General features: G+C 34.7%; 1 protein-coding gene across 1 annotated transcript; it reads left to right on the top strand.

The window, feature by feature from the left end:
* Nucleotides 1-9,276: 9,276 nt before the first annotated feature.
* On the top strand, nt 9,277-19,308 carry LOC148878945 (S-adenosyl-L-methionine:benzoic acid/salicylic acid carboxyl methyltransferase 2-like). The gene is made up of 4 exons (XM_088960294.1): nt 9,277-9,434; nt 9,574-9,984; nt 17,465-17,719; nt 18,949-19,308. Exons 1-4 carry the CDS (start codon nt 9,360-9,362, stop codon nt 19,306-19,308), a joined length of 1,101 nt encoding a protein of 366 aa, XP_088816420.1. The 5' UTR covers nt 9,277-9,359.
* Nucleotides 19,309-19,594: the final 286 nt, after the last annotated feature.

Here is a 19,594-nt window from a genome sequence, read left to right as displayed (position 1 = left end):
GATCTGAAATCTGCTGATCTGAGTGCCGAATGCAACTCAGATCTGCAACACTCATGTTTTTGTGAATTTTTTCTTTTTTTTTTTCTTTTTGAATGGAACAACACCAAGATTGAATAGAAATCAAATATGCCTTTATTAAAATGAAACTGAAACCAGAAAAAGAAAGTAATCTACTTAAGAAAGAAGAAACATAACTACAGTAGTACAGCAGTTGCATTCAAAGCTAAAATGTAAAGTTAAGCAAATTAAACCAACTATGAATGCAATGCTGAATGATACCAGATTAAGAATGCTCAATGTTTCCTAATATTGCTTCTATAAATCCCCGGCAACGGCGCCAAAAACTTGGTGTGTGGCTCATTGTGACACTAGCAAGTGCACTAGCCGTTCAAGTAATAAAGTAGTGAGTGAAGTATCGTTCCCACGAGGATTTAGGAAACAATTACCAATACTAAATTGAGCACTTCTTATCTGATCAACAAATAAATCAAAACTCTAATGAAAGCTAAGAAATCCTAAATTAAAATCTATCTAAATCATTGGCCCAATTGCCTTCAATTCAGGTTAGAAGAGTAAGCAGTAAATGTCAATCTCAGAATTCAGCAATCTATCAATTTGGATCATTCGAATAAATCATGATTGAGCCTTGGTTTGGTGAAACCCCAAGGTCATGAACAGCCTCTCTCAAGCGCATGTTCATCCTATGCATGAGTGACGGTTCTTCTATCTCTAGCAAGAATCTAATCCCCATGCATGCATTTCTTCAAACACTTCTAAGGCATCAATTCAAATCTGAATTGATCACCAACTGAATTGTGCAAGTTATCAATAACCTTGCACTCAATTCAGTTCTTGAATAGTAGATCTGAATTCCTAGAGTCTCTCTCAAGCACTCTAGGAATTCCAAGCTGTAGATTAATTCGGCCAATCTGAAAATTGCAGATCTGAATTCTCTTTCAAGCAATTCAGATCTTGCAATCTCAGATCTGAGAATTCAGATCTGAGTTTTGAAGGTTAGTTGGCCGAATTACTCTACAATAACACCCTTATTCAAGAAACTTCAAGTATAATTCATGACCATTTGAATGAATAAAAAAGAATTAGATTGCTGAACTGAAATTTTACAAGCTGAAATACATCAAGGAAGAATGGAAACAAGGAGAAAGAAGAAAGAAAATATAACAAAGAAACTGAATTCAAATCAAAAGAGAATGAAACTACAAATGATTTATTACAAAAGATCTTTGAATCACAAACCCTCAATTTGAACTCACCTTCTCTTCTAGCTTGCTTGTCTTGAACTTCCTTCAGCCCTTCTTCTTCTTCTTCTTTGCGCCTAGCCTTCTTCTCTTCTCTTCTCTCAAGGTGGCCGAACCTCTAAGAGTGGGAGAGCCTTCCTCTCAAGCAATTGAACACCTCTCACCCCTCCTAGATGCCTCCTTATATAGTTTTTCAAGGGGGCTCTTGCCCCTTCTTGAAGTATCTAGAATTGGGTGTATTACACCCCTCATGAACCTTCTAGAGTGCTCCCTCCTTTTCTTCAAGAAACTTCTAGGAGTTGGCGCCCCTAGCTCCCTTTGGGCTGCTATTTGGGCTACAATTTAGCTTGCTTTTGAGCTCATGTGGGCTACACTCTAGGCTGTTATTTGGGCTAAAAATGGGCTGGGCCGAAATTTCCTTCTTGCTAGGCTTCTTCCCTTGGGTTTTCCAAAGAGTTAGCTTGCACTACTTGGGCTGACTGAAACTCCCTTGCTCTCATGGCTGGGCCGGGCTGAACTTGATAAATTTTGGGCTTTCTTTTCTTGTTTTTGCCTTCTTTTTGTTGATTTGGCTCCCCCTGAAATCTTTCTTGCAATCAAGCTAAAATAGGGCAAAATCTAATTAAACCAACATAAAATTTCATGAAAAAACCTCATAAAATATAGATAAATTGTAGGTTCATCAGCACTCCGATTCTTAAGTTAGTACTCTTGTTTGAGCGAGTTGAATGCTTGAATGCTAGAGTGCTAATAAGCAGTAAATCGTGTGTACCTTTTATTGCTAGGGTTGATGCCCTTAAATAGGTGAATTTCCATAGGTCTCAAGAAACACCTCCGAGATCTTTGGCCTTTGTTATTGGGAGTCTATTCTGCACCAGAAGGAGGACTTTGTGCTAGCTGATAAGGCTTATCGAGTCTATCCGATTCGGGCAGGATAAGGATAAGACCTACAGTTGTGCGGCATGATCCTGAAGAGCTCGAAGACAACTGGCTTGCTTCTAGAAGATGGCTACATGTCACATCAGCAGGTTGGGCTATCATGAGCTACTCGGACCTTGGTCCTAGCCAAGGTGCTTGAGGTACCCAAGGTGACCTAGCCTATTGAGGTGGCAGGAAGTGCCAAGTCGATGTCCAATCATCAGGTCACTTCCACAGGTCCATACATGAGTAGATTGGACCAAATCACCACTCATAAAAAACCATGGCTTAAAGTGTTCTTAATAGACCTAGTTGGTAAGATGAAGGAGATGAGTTTGGGCTATGTTTCATGTATATATAGTGGCCATGCCATAAAGGCAAATGAATATCTATCAACTTGTGGGTTTGCATGAATCCAATGTTTTAGGTCATTCATCTCCACATTGAAGGTTGTATTTGTTACCGTTTCAGTTTTTAGTTGGAACATTTTGAGTCAATTAATACAAATTGCTATTTCTACTTGACATGCCAACCAGACCTCTTAACTAAAAACATTAATAACCAATTCCACACACATGGTTCAATACTCTCAATCAAGGTTTAAAATTTCAATATTATATGCCCGATACGGGAGGTATCGTATCGTATCTTTAAAAACAGATACGGGATATGCATGGAAATCGGACGTCTCATCTTTTTTTCATGCGTATCGGACCTGTATCGGACTGTATCGAGGGCGTATTAGGGGTGTATTGGGGCGTACCAATAGCATATCAACGAAAAAGATATGGCCAAAAATTTGAAAAAAAATAAAGGGACTAAGTATGTTTAAGATCTATGGATTTATCAATCATATCCATAGAGAAATTGAAATTTCTTCTTTAGTACTTTTTTTATTTTTTATATTTTTAGAATTAAAAAATAAATAATAATTAATTATATTTTATCATTTGATCACAACAATTGAATATATTATAATTCTATGGATGATCTATCATATCCACGGACCAATTGAAATTTCTTCTTTAATAATTATGTTTTGTTTTTATATTTTTAGAATTAAAAATTAATTAATTAATTAATTATATTTTATTTTTTGATCACAATGATTGAAATATTATAATTCTATGGATGATCTATCATATCCACAAAGCAATTGAAATTTCTTCTTTAATAACTATTTTTTGAATATATTATATATTGTTTATTTATTTTTTATAATTTTTGGAAATAAATAATAAATAATTATTAATTATATTTTCACTTAAAAGTTGTGCCAATGCATGTTTTATGGTTGGATAGGAGAGTTGGGTTTTCCCCATCCCATAAATCATTAAAATTTAAGAATTATAATTTATAAATTATAGTTAAGCATATGATTTTTAATGAAATTATAATTAACTACAATATATTTCTTCATAAAACCATTAAAATATATTAATTTAATGTATATACACCTCATTGAGGTCTTATATTTAATTTTATTGATTCATTTTTATGATTTATTAAAGTATTTATAGTATTTCCAAGCATATCTTAATATTTTTGCGATACACATGTGGATCCAAGACGTATCCCGATATATCTCTTAAAATTGCCTTTCAAATACACTTGGCGTTTTCAATACTTTGAACCTTGCTCTCAATATGCAAAATTTACATATCAAGAGTTTTGAATTGATCAAAACTCTTTTTTTTTTGTTAATTTAATCTTTTGATAGGGACCATATATCTTCAGCTTTTAACATATAAAACCACTGAAAATTGCTAGCTATTTTCCCTAAAATAATGCACCGATGATCTTTTTTAGTAATCATGGATTATATTGAGATACAATATGATACATCTAAGATGAAACATATCGTATCATACTTTTTTTCAAGTATTTGATGATATGTCTGAATCCCTCACATGGATGCTCTCAACCTTTCACATGCATGCATTTTTGTCGATGCTTTGAACCTTTCACATACATGCATTTTTGTTGAATAAATTTTGTTTTTCTTGGCTAAACGTTGTGGATGGATGTATGGAGCACATATTTCTTATCAATTTTGTATTGGAAAAGTAGTAATTAATGGTATCAATAAACACAACCTCTCAATTATCTTGGACGTACGGGTGGTTGATCATGATAGTTAAAGTGTTGTCACAGGATTAATTGTTTGGTTTTAACAAGAGAACTAGAGAACAACACAAGAAATGATAAAAGAAAGGGCCATGCCTCCCCTCAGGTTTCTTATAAATATTAAAACCTCCCCTTTATTTTCTACAAGGACATAAACCTCAAAGACCTAACGTTATATTTAAGATAATCAATAAAAGGACTTATTTGCCCTTAAATATTCTTTTAATTTTCAAAACAGGTTAAAATAACATATACAGAAACATATGAGATGAATTTGTGTTCTCAACAGGTTAGTTTTCAAGCCTCCATATAAACATTTCATTATTAGCTCAATTATATAGTTGAATTAATTTTGCTAGCCAACTATCATCAATGATTTTGTATCTCTATTCATCATTAATTTCTCCGTTTGTTTTGTTTTGAAGATTATTCTTAGAAAAAATTCCCAATTAGTACTTGTACTTTGGGTCTAGTGCCACTTTAGTCTCTGAACTTTAAAGCATGACAATTTAGTATCCGAACTTTCAAAACGTGCCAACCCAATACCTACCGTTAATTAGTTCACCAACCAACCATTAAGTGCTATTTGAAAAAACACAAATGCCCTTCGGGTGTCATCTAATTTTCTTTATCAACCATCCAGATGTTTATAAAAAGTGAACAGTCTTAAATTCTTGCCTCTAATGACCCCAACTTTCTTGAATAGAAGAGGTAAGAATTTGGGACTATTCATTTTTTATCAACGTCTGGATGGTTGATAAAGAGAATTAGATGGCACCCTAAGGGCATTTGTGTCATTTCAAATATCACTTAATGGCTGGTTGATGGGCTGATTAACGGTGGGTACTAGATTGACATGTTTTGAAAGTTAAGGTGCTGAATTGTTGCATTTTAATGTTCTGGAACCAAAGTGGCACTTGTTAGATAGTGTATGCCTTTAGCTCCAATCAGATTGATGTACTTGATGACATTTATTGTAAATGAATAAAAGTACATAATTGATTCATGTGTTTTGGTATGTTTCTGTATAATACCCTTAAACTGGACACCTATGAGACTCGTGTTAGTTTCGAATCTTCACAGCTGTTGGATAGATTTGAAGAGATTTATCCTATCAAGACTGACACTAATGTGCCACCAAGTTGGATGGGGTGGCTTGTCTCAGCTACTAGGGTGAGACATGAGGTGCACTAGGTGTGGGTTTTCTAAACCCTGAGCCATACCAAAATTCTAGTATTGCCTTGGACCTTGGAGATAGATGGGCAAAACTGGAATGTTACACCTGACCCCTATACTTGATTATGATACTGCACTAGGTGTCGGATTGGACTATCTTCGATGTGCCAATCAGTGAGATCCTTAGTGGGGGTCAAAACCTGGGTATGTTGGGACAGTCCAATAATTCATCTGAGTGGGTGATCATAGTGACAAGATCAGCCCCTTTGTCGAAAAAAGTGAATGATCGGGGATGCACTCTCTTTGATAGAAACCTAAACTACTGGCGGTTGATTTCAATTGTTGAAATTTGTTTTGCAAAATATATTTATATAGAGATATACATATATATTATGGTTTCAAAATGTTTGCAAAATGTTTTAATTTCCGGGATCCATGTGAGTAGAGAGTGCAACACTGTTCCTTGTAGCCGAGGGAGAGGTCCTCTCTTGTCGGATAGTGTTTGATCATTATGGGCTGAGAGGTTAAGTGTAAGACCATTAAGGGTAGTAATACCTGATGGGCTAATTTTGCATCTGCCCATAGTTATTGGGTTTTTCATAACATGGTTGGACCCAAGGACCATTTAGTGTAAATGTTGGGCCCATTAAGAGCCCATAGTGATGGACTCAGGGGTTCACTGTCTTTTACAGTGAATCCGGCCAGGCCTTGTAAAAAGATTGGCCTGAGCCCACGTGGGTGATGTGTAGATCAATGTTTGGGTCCCACACCATACAAAGAAAGCCAATTGGGTAGTAGGTAAAGAGGTTAAGTGAGCACATAAACTTAATGGGCCTAAAACCCAATTCAAACTGGGTTTAAGTTAGTTAATTAAAAGGAGGCAAGATAGGATTTATAATCTGATTAGGATTAGCTGAAGGATAAGGTAAGTCTTATCCATTCAAGAGTCCATCCAAATACCGGATTTGGATTAAGGAACTCTCTCCTAATTAGATTAGGAGGCTGATCCTGAGAAGGCTATAAATAAAGGGGGTGAATTCCTCAGTTATATACAACACATCAATCTATAGAGTTCTTCCCTATTCTTGCCACCCCTACCCAGTTCGATCTCCACTTGTGGGAGTGATCAAGAATTGTTCTTGATATTGCTTCTTAGTAGAAGAAGAAATCTGAAGTCGTGCTCACCAGCCCTCTACTCCATTCTTGCTAAAGAGCTATCCTACTAATCCTTCTTCACTACACACTGTGTCATCTTCAATGGAAGCGGGTTTTGGTTTTCTCCTTGGGCGTGAACACATTCATTGGGAGTTACTACTACTTCATATTAGGTATATCACTCTCCTCCCTTTTGTTTCAAATCCGGTCCAATTTTGGTTCAAGATTGATCATTGAAAATGTAGTTTTCTAAAATAGGGAATGTGATTCCTAGATGGGAGAGAGAGAAGTTTTTGAAAATTCACCCAACATTCCTGCAGGGTTCGGCCACCCATATGATGGATCTCTCATCCCTTTCAGCACTAGGCCCAAAGTATAAGGTACTAATCGGGAATTTTCCCTTATCTTATCAACGACAAATTTCTTGGTCACAACAAGCTAGATGGATGTTTTTGTTGACACAGTGAGTCTTTTCTTTTTCCCATCTCTTCTTGTATATTAATTTTCTTTTTCAGTTGTATATAGCTTAGGATGTACATTGTTTTTTTCTTTTTCTATTGGTCCATACCTTTCCTACCTTATTTGTGGTTTTGAGAAATCATTGAGCAAAATGTCTCTTTTTTCAACACATGCTTCTGTAAAAATTAGGGGTGAGCAAAAAAAGCCAAAAAACTAAATCGACCGAAACCGGACCAAAAAATTGGTTAATCGAACCAGCCAATTCGATTTCGGTTAACCAATATAGAAAAACGACAATTAACTAAACTAACCAATATACATATATTTCTATATATTTTTATATATTTATGTATATTATATATTATATATTTTATATATTATAAATTAATAAATATGCATTATATATAAATATATATTTATAATATATGATATATTATTTATTATTTAAAATATAGTATTTTATATATATTTATAATTTTTTATTATATATTGTAAAAATTACAAAACCAATGAACTGAACTGGTCAATCAGTTAACCGATTGGTTTCAGTTCATTTTTAGTTACCAATTTTCCAAAAACTAATAGTACCAGTGTGATTACAAAAAAAGGCCCACGGTTCGGTTCGAACTGATCAATAGATTAATCGATTGACTTAAGTTCGGTTTCAGTTACCAGTTTTCCAAAAACCGATAGTACCGGTTTGATTACAAAAAAAAGCCCACGGTTGCTACCCCTAATAAAAACTTGATGCCTTGTTCATACTCACAAACAGGCATGTACTTCTCTGGGTTTTCACTTTAATCTGGTGTGGGGTTCATTCAAAACTTCAAACATTCTAATGAAAATTCATCAACCTAAGTGTTCCTCCCCCAATGTCATCGATTTTGTGATGCTTATGTTCATTCCTTCACCATCTTGGCAAGATAGTGTTAGGAACCAATTGCCTAATCCCACCAAACTCAAACTACATCTGGAAAGATCAGGTTGGAAGTAACCTACATTATCCACTCTGCTGTACAAAACTGCTGGACTCTAGACTCTAGTGACTGATACCTTCTCAAGGTTGCCTTTTCTCAGTGAGGGAAGATTTTTGTCCTGGCATAAAGAATTAAGCTAAAAGTTAATAAAGGGCAAAACTGGGATTTTTAGAAAGCTTAAACCACACAAGCTGTTACATGATAATAGATATGGATGGAGAGTTAACAAAGGGAAATCTATGATGCAAGAAAGAAATGGTATTCAAAGAATTTTCACCAATCAAAAATCACCCATAAATTTTGATAAATAATACCTGATTGGCTTATGATTCTGGTTGACTAATATGAAGCTTAGTTTTTCAGATATCATATCTTTTATCCTTCCCTTTTTTGTGCATGTGTTGTGTGTGCGCAAAAACCATACTTGAAAAATAAAAAGCTTCAGTCTAAAGTCTTAACCATATATATTTGAAAAAAAAAATTATCAACCTAGTTGGGAGCTATTTTAGATTTTCGATTCTAATAGCAACACATACCAACCAGGTGTATTATGAGTTTAACCTTCCATTGATAATTAGGGATGCCAATGAACTCCTTAACCCTGAAATATTGATTATTTTATAATAGATATATTGATTTAATATATACAGTTTATATACTTATATATAAAAATATAATATAATATATATAAATTTAATATTTTATATCTATAGTTCTATACTAATTTAATTATGTATAAAAGTTAAAATGTAATTCATTTTTTTATTTTTTATTTTTCAATTTTAAGAAATATGGAGTAAAGTTAAATTAAATGCAAATCCCATCCAAAAATTCCGAAATCCGATTAGATTCAGATTTCAGTTTTCATTAGTTGCATTGAATTGGATGCAGTTGAATCCAATCCAAATTCGACTTGATTAGAAATTTCTTAAAATGGTAATAGGTTTTTTGTATTCATCGGTGTTTTCAGTAGATGGTAAATTGATGATTTTTAAACAAAGTACAAAAAGATTTTTTTTTAGGGTAGTTATTGTAAATCATATATAGTCAAACAAGGGAATGTAAAATAAACACGGTTTTATTTTTTTCATTGAAAGACTAAAAGGACAACGTGGGACATTGGGAGCAAAAGCTAGAGATTGAACCATGGCCATACATTTCTCAGCGCCAGCGGCTATAAGAATACATACCATCCAATCTTCCTCCACACAAAGTCGGACATTAATAGTACTGTAATTAAGTTGGAGTGACAAAAAAAAAAAAAAGCACAAATATTCAAGACAAAGCCATGGAGGTGGTTGAAGTTCTGCACATGAATGGAGGGATTGGAGAAATCAGTTACGCCTGTAATTCATCTCTCCAGGTATATATCCCCAACCAACTAATACCATCTACAGAGGTTCTTTGATTTAATTTGCTCAAAGCAAGTGATATATAGTTGCTAGCTACCTTCTTAATTAATTTCCATCATATCGGTTCACTGAAACTTTTGTGTTGTGCAGGGAAAGGTCATTTCCATGACCAAGCCCATAACTGCAGAGGCCATACTCAATCTCTGTTCAACGACCACTTTGCCCAAAAACCTTGGGATTGCAGACTTGGGTTGTGCCTCCGGACCCAATACCTTGTCGGTGGTCTCTGACCTTATCAATCTCATCCGCACCAAATACGGCGAGACAGGTTGTCCCTGCCCAGAGTTTAAGGTGTTCTTGAATGACCTTCCAGGGAATGACTTCAATACTATTTTCAGATCCTTGCCAGACTTGTACAAGAAATTGAGGCAAGACGACCAAGGAAAAGATTCTGGGCCATGTTTTATATTTGGAGTTCCTGGTTCTTTCTATGGTAGGCTGTTCCCAAGCCTGAGCCTTCACTTCGTTCATTCTTTATACAGTCTACATTTTTTGTCTCAGGTAAGCAACTTAACTTTGATTTGTTTAGACGTTCAGTTCAGTTGGCACAATATACTAAGCAAATATGATGACAGGTTCCTGAAGGGGTAGAAGGTAATGAGGGGAACATTTACATGGCGAAAACAAGCCCTCCAAGCGTTTTCAAAGCATACTTGGAGCAATTTGAAAGAGTCTTTTCAGTGTTTCTTAAGTCACGCTCAGAAGAGATGGTTCCAGGAGGATGTATGATGTTAACACTTCTGGGTAGGAGGAGCGAAGATCCCTCCAGTAAAGAGTATGGGAGCTGCTGGCGCAGGCGCTCAATAGCATGGTTTATGAGATAAGAATATAAAAACAGAGTTCTTTAAAGCTACTGATGAACATTGATGAGGAAAGGACTTTAGCTCGTATTATAAAAGATAAAAGTTCATTTTTTAATGCAAGACTAAAATCTAGGCCTTTTTACAGTCCATTTCACCTCATAATTGGGAAATTAATTATCCAAAAATCTAGACTCATTATTATGATCCCATAGACGTCACTTTATCTAATTCTAATTAAGTAGTCACATTAATACATAAACGCTTTGAATTTTAAGCTTCTAAAGGGCAATCTTTCTCCTCGAATAACAATAAAAGTTATGGGAAAAGCTTCGTTTTAGCCCTTTTCCTAACGGATATGTTGTGCTGATGTAACACCTAATGATCGCTTAAAGTATAAAACATTTAATTAATAAATGTCTACGGTTCCAGACACATATATGACATTGTCAAGGTGGGAATTTGGCGTGTGAGGTGATTGAGGCGAAATAAATAATTGCTGTGGCCTATTGGAATGCTTTCTCTTGGCTGTCGGCATATGGGCCGATTTCATCTGTATGTTCCGTCCCATAGCAATTGCTGCCAATTAGCTTTGGCTCGGGAAGCATATGCCGAGATGGGTTGAGCTCTCCCCCTGTTTTTTCTTTCCATACTTTCATTTCCTGCAGCTATTTTTTTCCTCGACAGAGAAGCCGGTAGTAGAATTTTAGAAGTTGGTTTCAATGAAATTGTGACTGTTGAATTAATTAATAAATTTGTAACACGAAGTGGACAAGATATCAAGACTTCAGAATTGAATAACAAAATAGATAGATAAATAGAGAGAGAGGTGAAGAGAGCCCGATTTATTTGAACAAAGAGAGAGAGAACTTTGACCGTGATAACTGTACATTTGAACTAACCCAAGATGTCATTTAGTGAAAATTGGTGTCGTTTGATAATTCTTTTTTGAAAGTTTTTTTTAAGGTACGTGATAACTTTGACCGTTTTTCTTATAGTGTAAAAAGATGTATAAAATGCTGAGAGCTAAGCACCTAGCTACACATATATGGGAAATATCTCCCATGCTTGTACGTTAAATTTATAGGGGTGCAACTTGGGTAGGTTAGGGTTGGGTTTTTGTCAAAAATTGAGTGGGCCTAGCCCAAAAGTTCTGAGCCTGAGAATAAAAGGGTAACTCAGGCCAACCCAAGTCGCACCTTGTCAAAGCCTCTTTATGAGAATTTAACTGGTCTTGCACTGAAGATCCCTCCTCGGCACAGACGACCTGCTGCCTCTCTCCCTCAGACTCGTTACCTAACATTGTTAAAGAAGGAAAGTAAAAAGAAGGGAAGAATGAACACCCGCTTGAAGATGCTAAGGAACGGACCAACCAACCTTGCCAAACCCATTAATTGCGTCGATCTCTCCCCAAGGACAAGTGAAATGTACCCCCCAGGCACCACTATTTATAGGTGGAAGACTTGGTTCATCAACGACCATGATCAATCTAACCCGATGGTTCCTAAGGGTGCGACAGATCGACTCCCAAGGCATTTTAGCGCATTTTTTATGTCCCAATAACTAAATTTTGCATCACGTCAACGTGAGCCTACCACACGACTTGTCAGAAGACATCAACCATCGGAACCGAACCGATACCAATTTGCGACCTGATCAAACTGCCCTTAAATCGCTTAAATAGCCGAATGAGAATGATCTACTTCATTCGCTTGAATCGTTCACCTGGGACTCAGAAGTGGGAGCAATTGATGATAAATAAAAGTGACCTGCCAGTTATTCATTGCCATGTGGACACCTGAAACCACCTCAACATCTTACGTGGCAGGGCCTCGGAAGAATACTCCTCAGTAGATCGGTGACATTGCCTAAATAACACCGGTCTTGCTTGAAAGAAGATTGGCAGACCTGACCGAGAAGGACAACAACAACCTCGGACCGCTTATGCAACTTGGCGAGCTATCCGACCTCTTAGAAATACCAAACCTAAAGGTCTACTCGCCCTCTAATGGTACGCTTTCAATAGTTCTCTCATTCTAGCTCTCACTTTGCTCTGATCTCTTTCTCTCTCTCAACTCGGTTTTAACTTGACTACTAGAGCTCATTAGCCCGGGTCCACACCCCGGGCTCTTTGATGTATGTTTGCCTTGCAGACCCGACCTGCCAACCTTCTCACCCATGTCTGAGTTGTCAGTCTAGTAGAAACCGGTGCATTTCGAGCATCATCACCTTTGTTAGTTTGATGACAATAAGAATATAATTAACAAAAAGATGATGTAAGTTCAAAATTTTCAATTTGTTCTTGAATTACAATATTAAATTGAAGTGTCTATAAACCAAAATAATTATAAAAAGATCCTTTTTTTTTGGGAAACTATAATGTCGTTATTCATAGGCAATAAGTCAAATTAGGAATTTTGAAATATTTAAAAGCATTATATCTACTTTTTTCGATAAATTGCATGCCATTTACAGATTAAGCACATTTAATAAAAGAACAACGGGAGCCATTAGGAGAAAGGCTAGGGAATATAATGAAACCATGGGCATACATGCTCAACGCCAGCGGTTATAAAAATACTTATCACCCAATCTTCTATCGCGTGCAAACATAAATATAAGATTTTGCATTTTACATATTTATATTATATTCTTTCCAAACAAAGCCACAAAGTCTAATATTAATATGACAAAATCATAGAGGTGGTTGAAGTTTTAATTTGCACATGAATGGAGGGACCCATTTGTTCTTTTCTTTTTATACAATGTTGATATTCGGACTATATTCATATGATACAAGTCTCCTAAAACCAAAAGACGTCCAAATATGTCGAGAGCTCAGCACCCAGTTATACATCAGAAATATCTCACATACTTGAACTGTAATTTGCCAAAACTTGACTGGGCCTGGCCCAAAGGCTTGAGCTTGCGTTAGAGTAAACTGCTAACCTCGGGCTAACCTGAGTTGCACCCCTATAAATTTATGGAGAGATGTTCAGAATGTAGAAAATATATAAATTATCAATTATCTTTTATATAAGATTCAAAATATTATTAGATTTAGGTAAATTGTAGATTAGTATCCTATATTTTGGGCCTAGTCTCACTTTGATATTCAAATTTCAAAAGGTGCCAATTACCTGAATTCCCCAAACGTCCCAATTTAGTCCAAAATTGTTAATTGCCATTAAGTGGCATGTGAAAAGATACATATGCCCTTTAGGTGTCATCTAATTTTCTTTATCAACAATCCAAATGCCCAAACCCAAATGTCCTTCAAGTTGTTCATAATTGCTTTGATTCAACCTTGATTCTTAAGGAAGATGATGATGAACAATGTCTTATTTCGAAGGGTAATTTGACATTTTTAAAAATTTTAAGCCACACATGTCATCACATTATATAAATAACTGACGGACTGCTAACGACAAAGACTAAATTGGGACGTTTGATACTTCAAGTACTGGATTGGAGTGTTTTGAAATTTGGGTACCAATGTAAGACTAGGCCTAAAGTACATGTACTAATTTGCAATTTACCCTTTAATTTAATAAATAATACATATGCTTACATGCCTTACAAGAATAATTCAATTCTAAGCAATAAGAGTATTTTTAGTAAATTTAATATATGAGTTGGGTAGGGGTAGGTCACTTTTACCAAACTTGCCTGGGCCAAGGGTGAGGGTAGGGGCAGGTCACTTTTACCCAACTTGCCTAGGCAAAGGGTGGGGGTAGGGGCAGGTCACTTTTACCCAACTTGCCTAGGCAAAGGGTGGGGGTAGGGGCAGGTCACTTTTACCCAACTTTCCTTGGGCATTCATAGTCACTACCATACCAAACTTTTTTCAAAAAGTGACATTTTCTTTTGGAACCACCAAATAAAAAAGGTGGTTGTTCTGTTCATAGTTTTATTTATTTATTCATTTTTTTCACAATATGTGAGCATTGGTTTGTTAGGCTACACAATGGGGTAGTTGTCCCATCTCTCATAACTACTTTAGTTTTAATATTAATAATTTTTATATAGAAATAGCTAAAATCTAAAAATAATACATACAAGGGTTGTATTCTGTTTGGTTTAGTCTAATCAGGAATGTCACATTGTTCTTAGGGGTGCAAATTAATTGAGGATTGGGTTAGGTTGAGGATTCACCAAAGCCTAATATGAAGTCTTAAACCTCAAGTTTGGAATTAGATTAATTTAATTATGACTTCAATCTAATTTTATATATTTATTAATATTTAAGTAATATTTACATAAAACTAAAACACTTAATCATTAATGAAATAAAATAAATAAAATAGAACACTAACAAATAATATGAAAAAATAATTGTTTTATTAAGTAATTAACAGTAATTTATTATTTTTTTTAATCATTACTAATATAATTAATCCAAATTACTAAATTATTTTTGTAACAAATTATTAAAATAAATATTAGTTATTTCTAATAAGTGTTTGCAACTTGTCATTGACTTGATCGGTTGAACCATTCGAACCATCACCCGATCAAGATTATGAGTGCGATTTGAGTAAAACCAGAGAAGGTAAAAAACCATTGACTTGGTAAAAAATCGTCTGATTTAGACAGATGGATGGTTGGACCGTTCAACCCGATGACCCCCCTTTTGGCCTCAAATTGCAATTTTTATATTTTTTATAAACAAAAAATTAAAAACATAAATTAAATAAAGCGATTCAACCTCCGAATAAGTTTTTAAAACACTTTTAGACAGCATTACATTCATTCCTTATAATGGTCATTGGTTTTTGTTTCACTAACAAATTCCGTGCATTGCACGGTTCCCCGCTATTAAAAGGTAATAAAATGTTAAGTAATTTTGCAGGGAAAATTTGTATAAATAAATAAATATGATATATTAAATAATATATGTTGGTAGTTCAATATCAATTGCAATGTTTGAATTATTTCACTTTGGATTTACTATGTACGAATTGTTTCTAGAATTCTATTCATATTATAGTTTTAAAAAACGACCCAAAAATAAAACTATTTTGACCACTAATTTTTGGATTAACGATTCAATCGCCTAAATTAACAAATCATACTAATTCAACGATTTTTTATCAGAGAGCAGCGGTTAAAAAACCATGATGCGCAGACTACCACCACCGTTTATTGAAAAGATACATCTCCCCCTAAATAAGAAAAAAAGGGGTATTTGAATGATTGATGTCACTTTCTGAAACCATATAACAATGACGGATGATGTAGGGACGTCGGAATAGTCACTAGTGTCAGTAGTAGCAATACACTTTATCCAACCACCCGTACAAATTAATTAGAGAACCGCCAAAATGGCTCTGCCATGTAAGAAAACTAGAAAAGTTAAGTGAAAACCATGCTCGTTTGTTTATTTTCTTTTGAAAAAAAAAAGAATTTAATAAAAACATTTATTAAAGAAATATAATGTAAAATTTTGGCTTAGATTCATTGTTTAGATAGAGCGGAGTTTTTAAAATATTATTCTGTCTTCTCCCCTTTTTTCCACTTCTCTAACCCTAATGGATCATTATAATCTCAAAACAACGGCGTCAAACAATGAGTCTTGGAATAGTAACGTGAGAAGTATGGAACAAATGAGGGAAGAGGTTAATGTTTTGGAAAGTTAATTTCATAGAGATATAATGCTGATTTCCTTTGGAGTATGTATTGTGAAACAATATAGAATCAAACGGTTGAGATTGTTTTCTTTAGATTGAAAGAAAGAAAGGACTCCAATTCTATGTAATATTGAAACAGTACAGATTATAATATTGGAATTTCGCTATTTTTTTGTTGGTTTCGTTCCATGTAATTTTGCAATTCCCCTACTTTTTCCTTCACACCAAACACAATCTCAAATATCCCAAATTGCCTAAAGTTGGTGTATAATAGTCCCGGTTCATTATTTATGGCACCATATAACCGTATATGGCTATTAAGAGATTCTTTCACCTTATTGAATTCTTCATTGACATTTCTGATTGGTAAATTGTTAAAACCTCCCTTAAAGTTTATGACTTTTTATAAAACTTTCCAAAGTTTGATAAGTGCAATTATCTCCTCTCAACTTTTTAATATAGTCTTAATTATAGACCATTTTTCTTAGAATCCTATAACAGAAGGCATGAAAATGTCCAAAATATCCATATAATTACTTTTGATTCAAAATGTTTATATTTATTTTCCAAATTTTTTATGGGTAATTGAATTATTTTCCACATTTTCCCTTCATGTCAATCATTAAAGCTACAACTTTAAACTCTCTTATTTTTTATTTAGTTGTTCATAAAGTTTGTATTGTTCTTTTTTTTTTTTTTTGTAAAAATCAGCTTAATTGTAAATGCATGGATATTTTGAACATTTTTGTGGCTCTTGTTGAGAGATTCTTATGAAAGGGGTCTACTTGTAATGATAATGATGACATGCTTTTAAACACTTAAAAATTTTCAATTTATTCTTCAATTCAATATTAAATTGAAGTATCTATTAGCGAAAATAAATAAATAATAGAAAAATCCTTTTATTTGGGAAGTTATAATGTTCTGATTAGTAGGCAATAAGTTAAATTAGGAGTTTTAAAAAATGGATTATTAACTTTTACACATGATAAAAGTGTTTTTTTTTTTTTTTTTGCAAAAATTACATGGGTAGAAGTTGGAAACGTAGAATAAAAATACTTTCCACCCAATCTTCCATCGCACAAAGTCTAACATTAATTGGACAAAGCCATGGAGGTGGTTGAAGTTCTGCACATGAATGGAGGGATTGGAGAAACCAGTTACGCCTGTAATTCATCTCTCCAGGTATATATCCCCATCCAACTAATGCCATCTACAGAGGTTCTTTGATTTAATTTGCTCAAAGCAAGTGATATATAGTTGCTAGCTACCTTCTTAATTAATTTCCATCATATCAAAGAATAAGAGTTTATTAGTTTGGTTCACTGAAACTTTTGTGTTGTACAGGGAAAGGTCATTTCCATGGCTCTGTTCCCAAGCCAGAGCCTTCACTTCGTTCATTCTTTATACAGTCTACATTTTTTGTCTCAGATAAGCAACGTAACTTTGATTTGTTTGGACGTTCAGTTGGCGCAATTGACAAAATCATATACTCATTACTTCTTCTAAGCTGCAGACCAATTAAGGATGATGATATATATATGATGACAGGTTCCTGAAGGAGTAGAAAGTAATAAAGGGAACATTTACATGGCTAAAACAAGCCCTCCCAGCGTTTTAAAAGCATACTTAGAGCAATTTGAAAGAGACTTTTCAGTGTTCCTTAGGTCTCACTCAAAAGAGTTGGTTCCAGGAGGGCGTATGATCTCAACACTTCTGGGTAGGAGGAGCCAAGTTCCCACTGGTAAAGAGTGTTGCTATATTTGGGAGCTGCTGGCACAAGCACTCAATAGCATGGTTTCTGAGGTAAGAATATAAAAGGAGAGTTCTTTAAAGCTACTGATGAGAAAACGGCTTTGAATTGTTAAATTAATTACCCCAAAAAATCTAGAGATGTCACTTCATTTAATTCTAATTTAAATAGTCACCCCAAAAAGATACCGATTATTATATCAAAAGTGTTATTAGGGGGCTAAAAATCCCTGGATCTTTTTGTTTGTTTCAGTGAAGTGCTACGACAGTGTTGTAGCATATGGATATGGTTTAATAACAGATGGGATGGGCTACAACCCACAGAACGCACTCCACGTGTGCCCCATAACCCATCCCCTAGGTGAACAATAGATGGATTGTGGGGCAGGCTGAGTGCGGAGCCCATCAGAATTCGTTTGACAAAAGAAATCTTTGATTCAGCCTTGTTTCCGTCAAGTTCTCTATTTTAAGTTTTAAATCCACTGAACAATTTTCACTATTGTAATAGGAATGAAACTCATCAGCTCCTGTCTACTAGATTAATATAATAATGAAAATGATGATGATGAGTGGCTTTTCTATCCAGTTAATTATACATTTGAACTATCTAAGATGTCATTTAGGCTATGTTTGGTTTGAAGGAAAAGTAGGAAAAGGTAAGAAAACCTTTATAAATCTTGTATGGGTTTCCTTATCTCCCCTTCCTTTTTTTTACCTTTTCCTTCAAACCAAACATAGGTTTAGTGAAAATTGGTGTCGTTTGATAAATCTTTACAAATCTTTTTTGATAAATCCTTACCTCCACATGCACATCTCATGTGGACTGTCAGCTTTTTAGAATCTCGGAAAGGGAAGAAGGAGTTACTGACGAATTAAAAACATTGATGATGAGGAGGAGTAATAAAAGGTGAAAGGGAAAAAGGAAGGGTTGGGCACATTCTAGCCTTTTATCACTTATTTTTAATTAAAAAATACATGATTTTCAAAGAAATCACAAACATAAAGCGCCCACAAGCGCTCCACATGCACATCTCACCGTGCATTGGAAATATTTCCCATAGCAAATGTGGGAGGCGCTGTGGGGCGCCAATCTGATCCTGTTTCCAAAGATAAAACAATTATCAGTTTTAGTATAATGGTTGATTGGTTATATGTTTTTCCCCTATCAATATTATAGTCGAACCCTAGCTTTAATAAATTGTCCCAAAAGACCTTAATATTTTCACTGCTTTGAAACGATTTGTTGGTTAACAAGCTGCTTTTTTTATTTATACATTATGTAGGGATTAATTGAAGAGGAGAAAGTGGACACATTTAATTTGCCCACATATACACCATCTCCGAGCGAAATAAAGACTGTGATAGGAAGAGAGGGATCCTTTAACATTGATAAGCTAGAAACATTCGAGATAAATTGGAATCCTGAAGACAAACCAGGTAATAACAACGCTGACAAGCTCAGAGGTGCAAACATCGTAGCCAAATACATGAGAACTGTGGCAGAACCATTGCTTGTTGTTCACTTTGGAGAGGCTTTAATGGAAGAAGTATTTTGGAGGTATAGAGAGATCCTGACTAACTACATGTCCAAGGAGGAGACTAAATATACTAATGTCATCGTCTCCATGACCAGGAGGAAATAAAGATTATGCTGTCTTTAATTTATTATTACAGATTATTATAATATAATATTAATTTTATTAGAAGTGAACTCCGATGTAAAGCCTTATCATTATTATAATAAATATAGTAAGAAGCATTGGTGTTATATCTCGTGCTATAGTTTTTTATCTTTCTTTCTTAATTATTCATTTTAAAATTTTAGTCATTTGTTCCTGGATGATATCCAGACTATATTCATTTGATACGTCTCTAAAAGTAAAACTAAAATGACGTATAAACATGCTGAGAGGCAAGCACCTAGCTGCA

The sequence above is a fragment of the Nelumbo lutea genome, chromosome 1 (assembly GCF_056320005.1).
Source record: "Nelumbo lutea isolate HS-2025 chromosome 1, American lotus-T2T, whole genome shotgun sequence".
Lineage (NCBI taxonomy): Eukaryota > Viridiplantae > Streptophyta > Magnoliopsida > Proteales > Nelumbonaceae > Nelumbo > Nelumbo lutea.
This window is presented reverse-complemented; position numbering and strand designations above follow the sequence as displayed.

Coding starts and splice junctions, on each gene's coding strand:
- LOC148878945 (XM_088960294.1), top strand. CDS start 9,360: ATGGAGGTGGTTGAAGTTCTGCACATGAATGGAGGGATTGGAGAAATC. Junction 9,435..9,573: donor CCTGTAATTCATCTCTCCAG/GTATATATCCCC, acceptor TGTGTTGTGCAG/GGAAAGGTCATTTCCATGAC. Junction 9,985..17,464: donor GTCTACATTTTTTGTCTCAG/GTAAGCAACTTA, acceptor ATATGATGACAG/GTTCCTGAAGGAGTAGAAAG.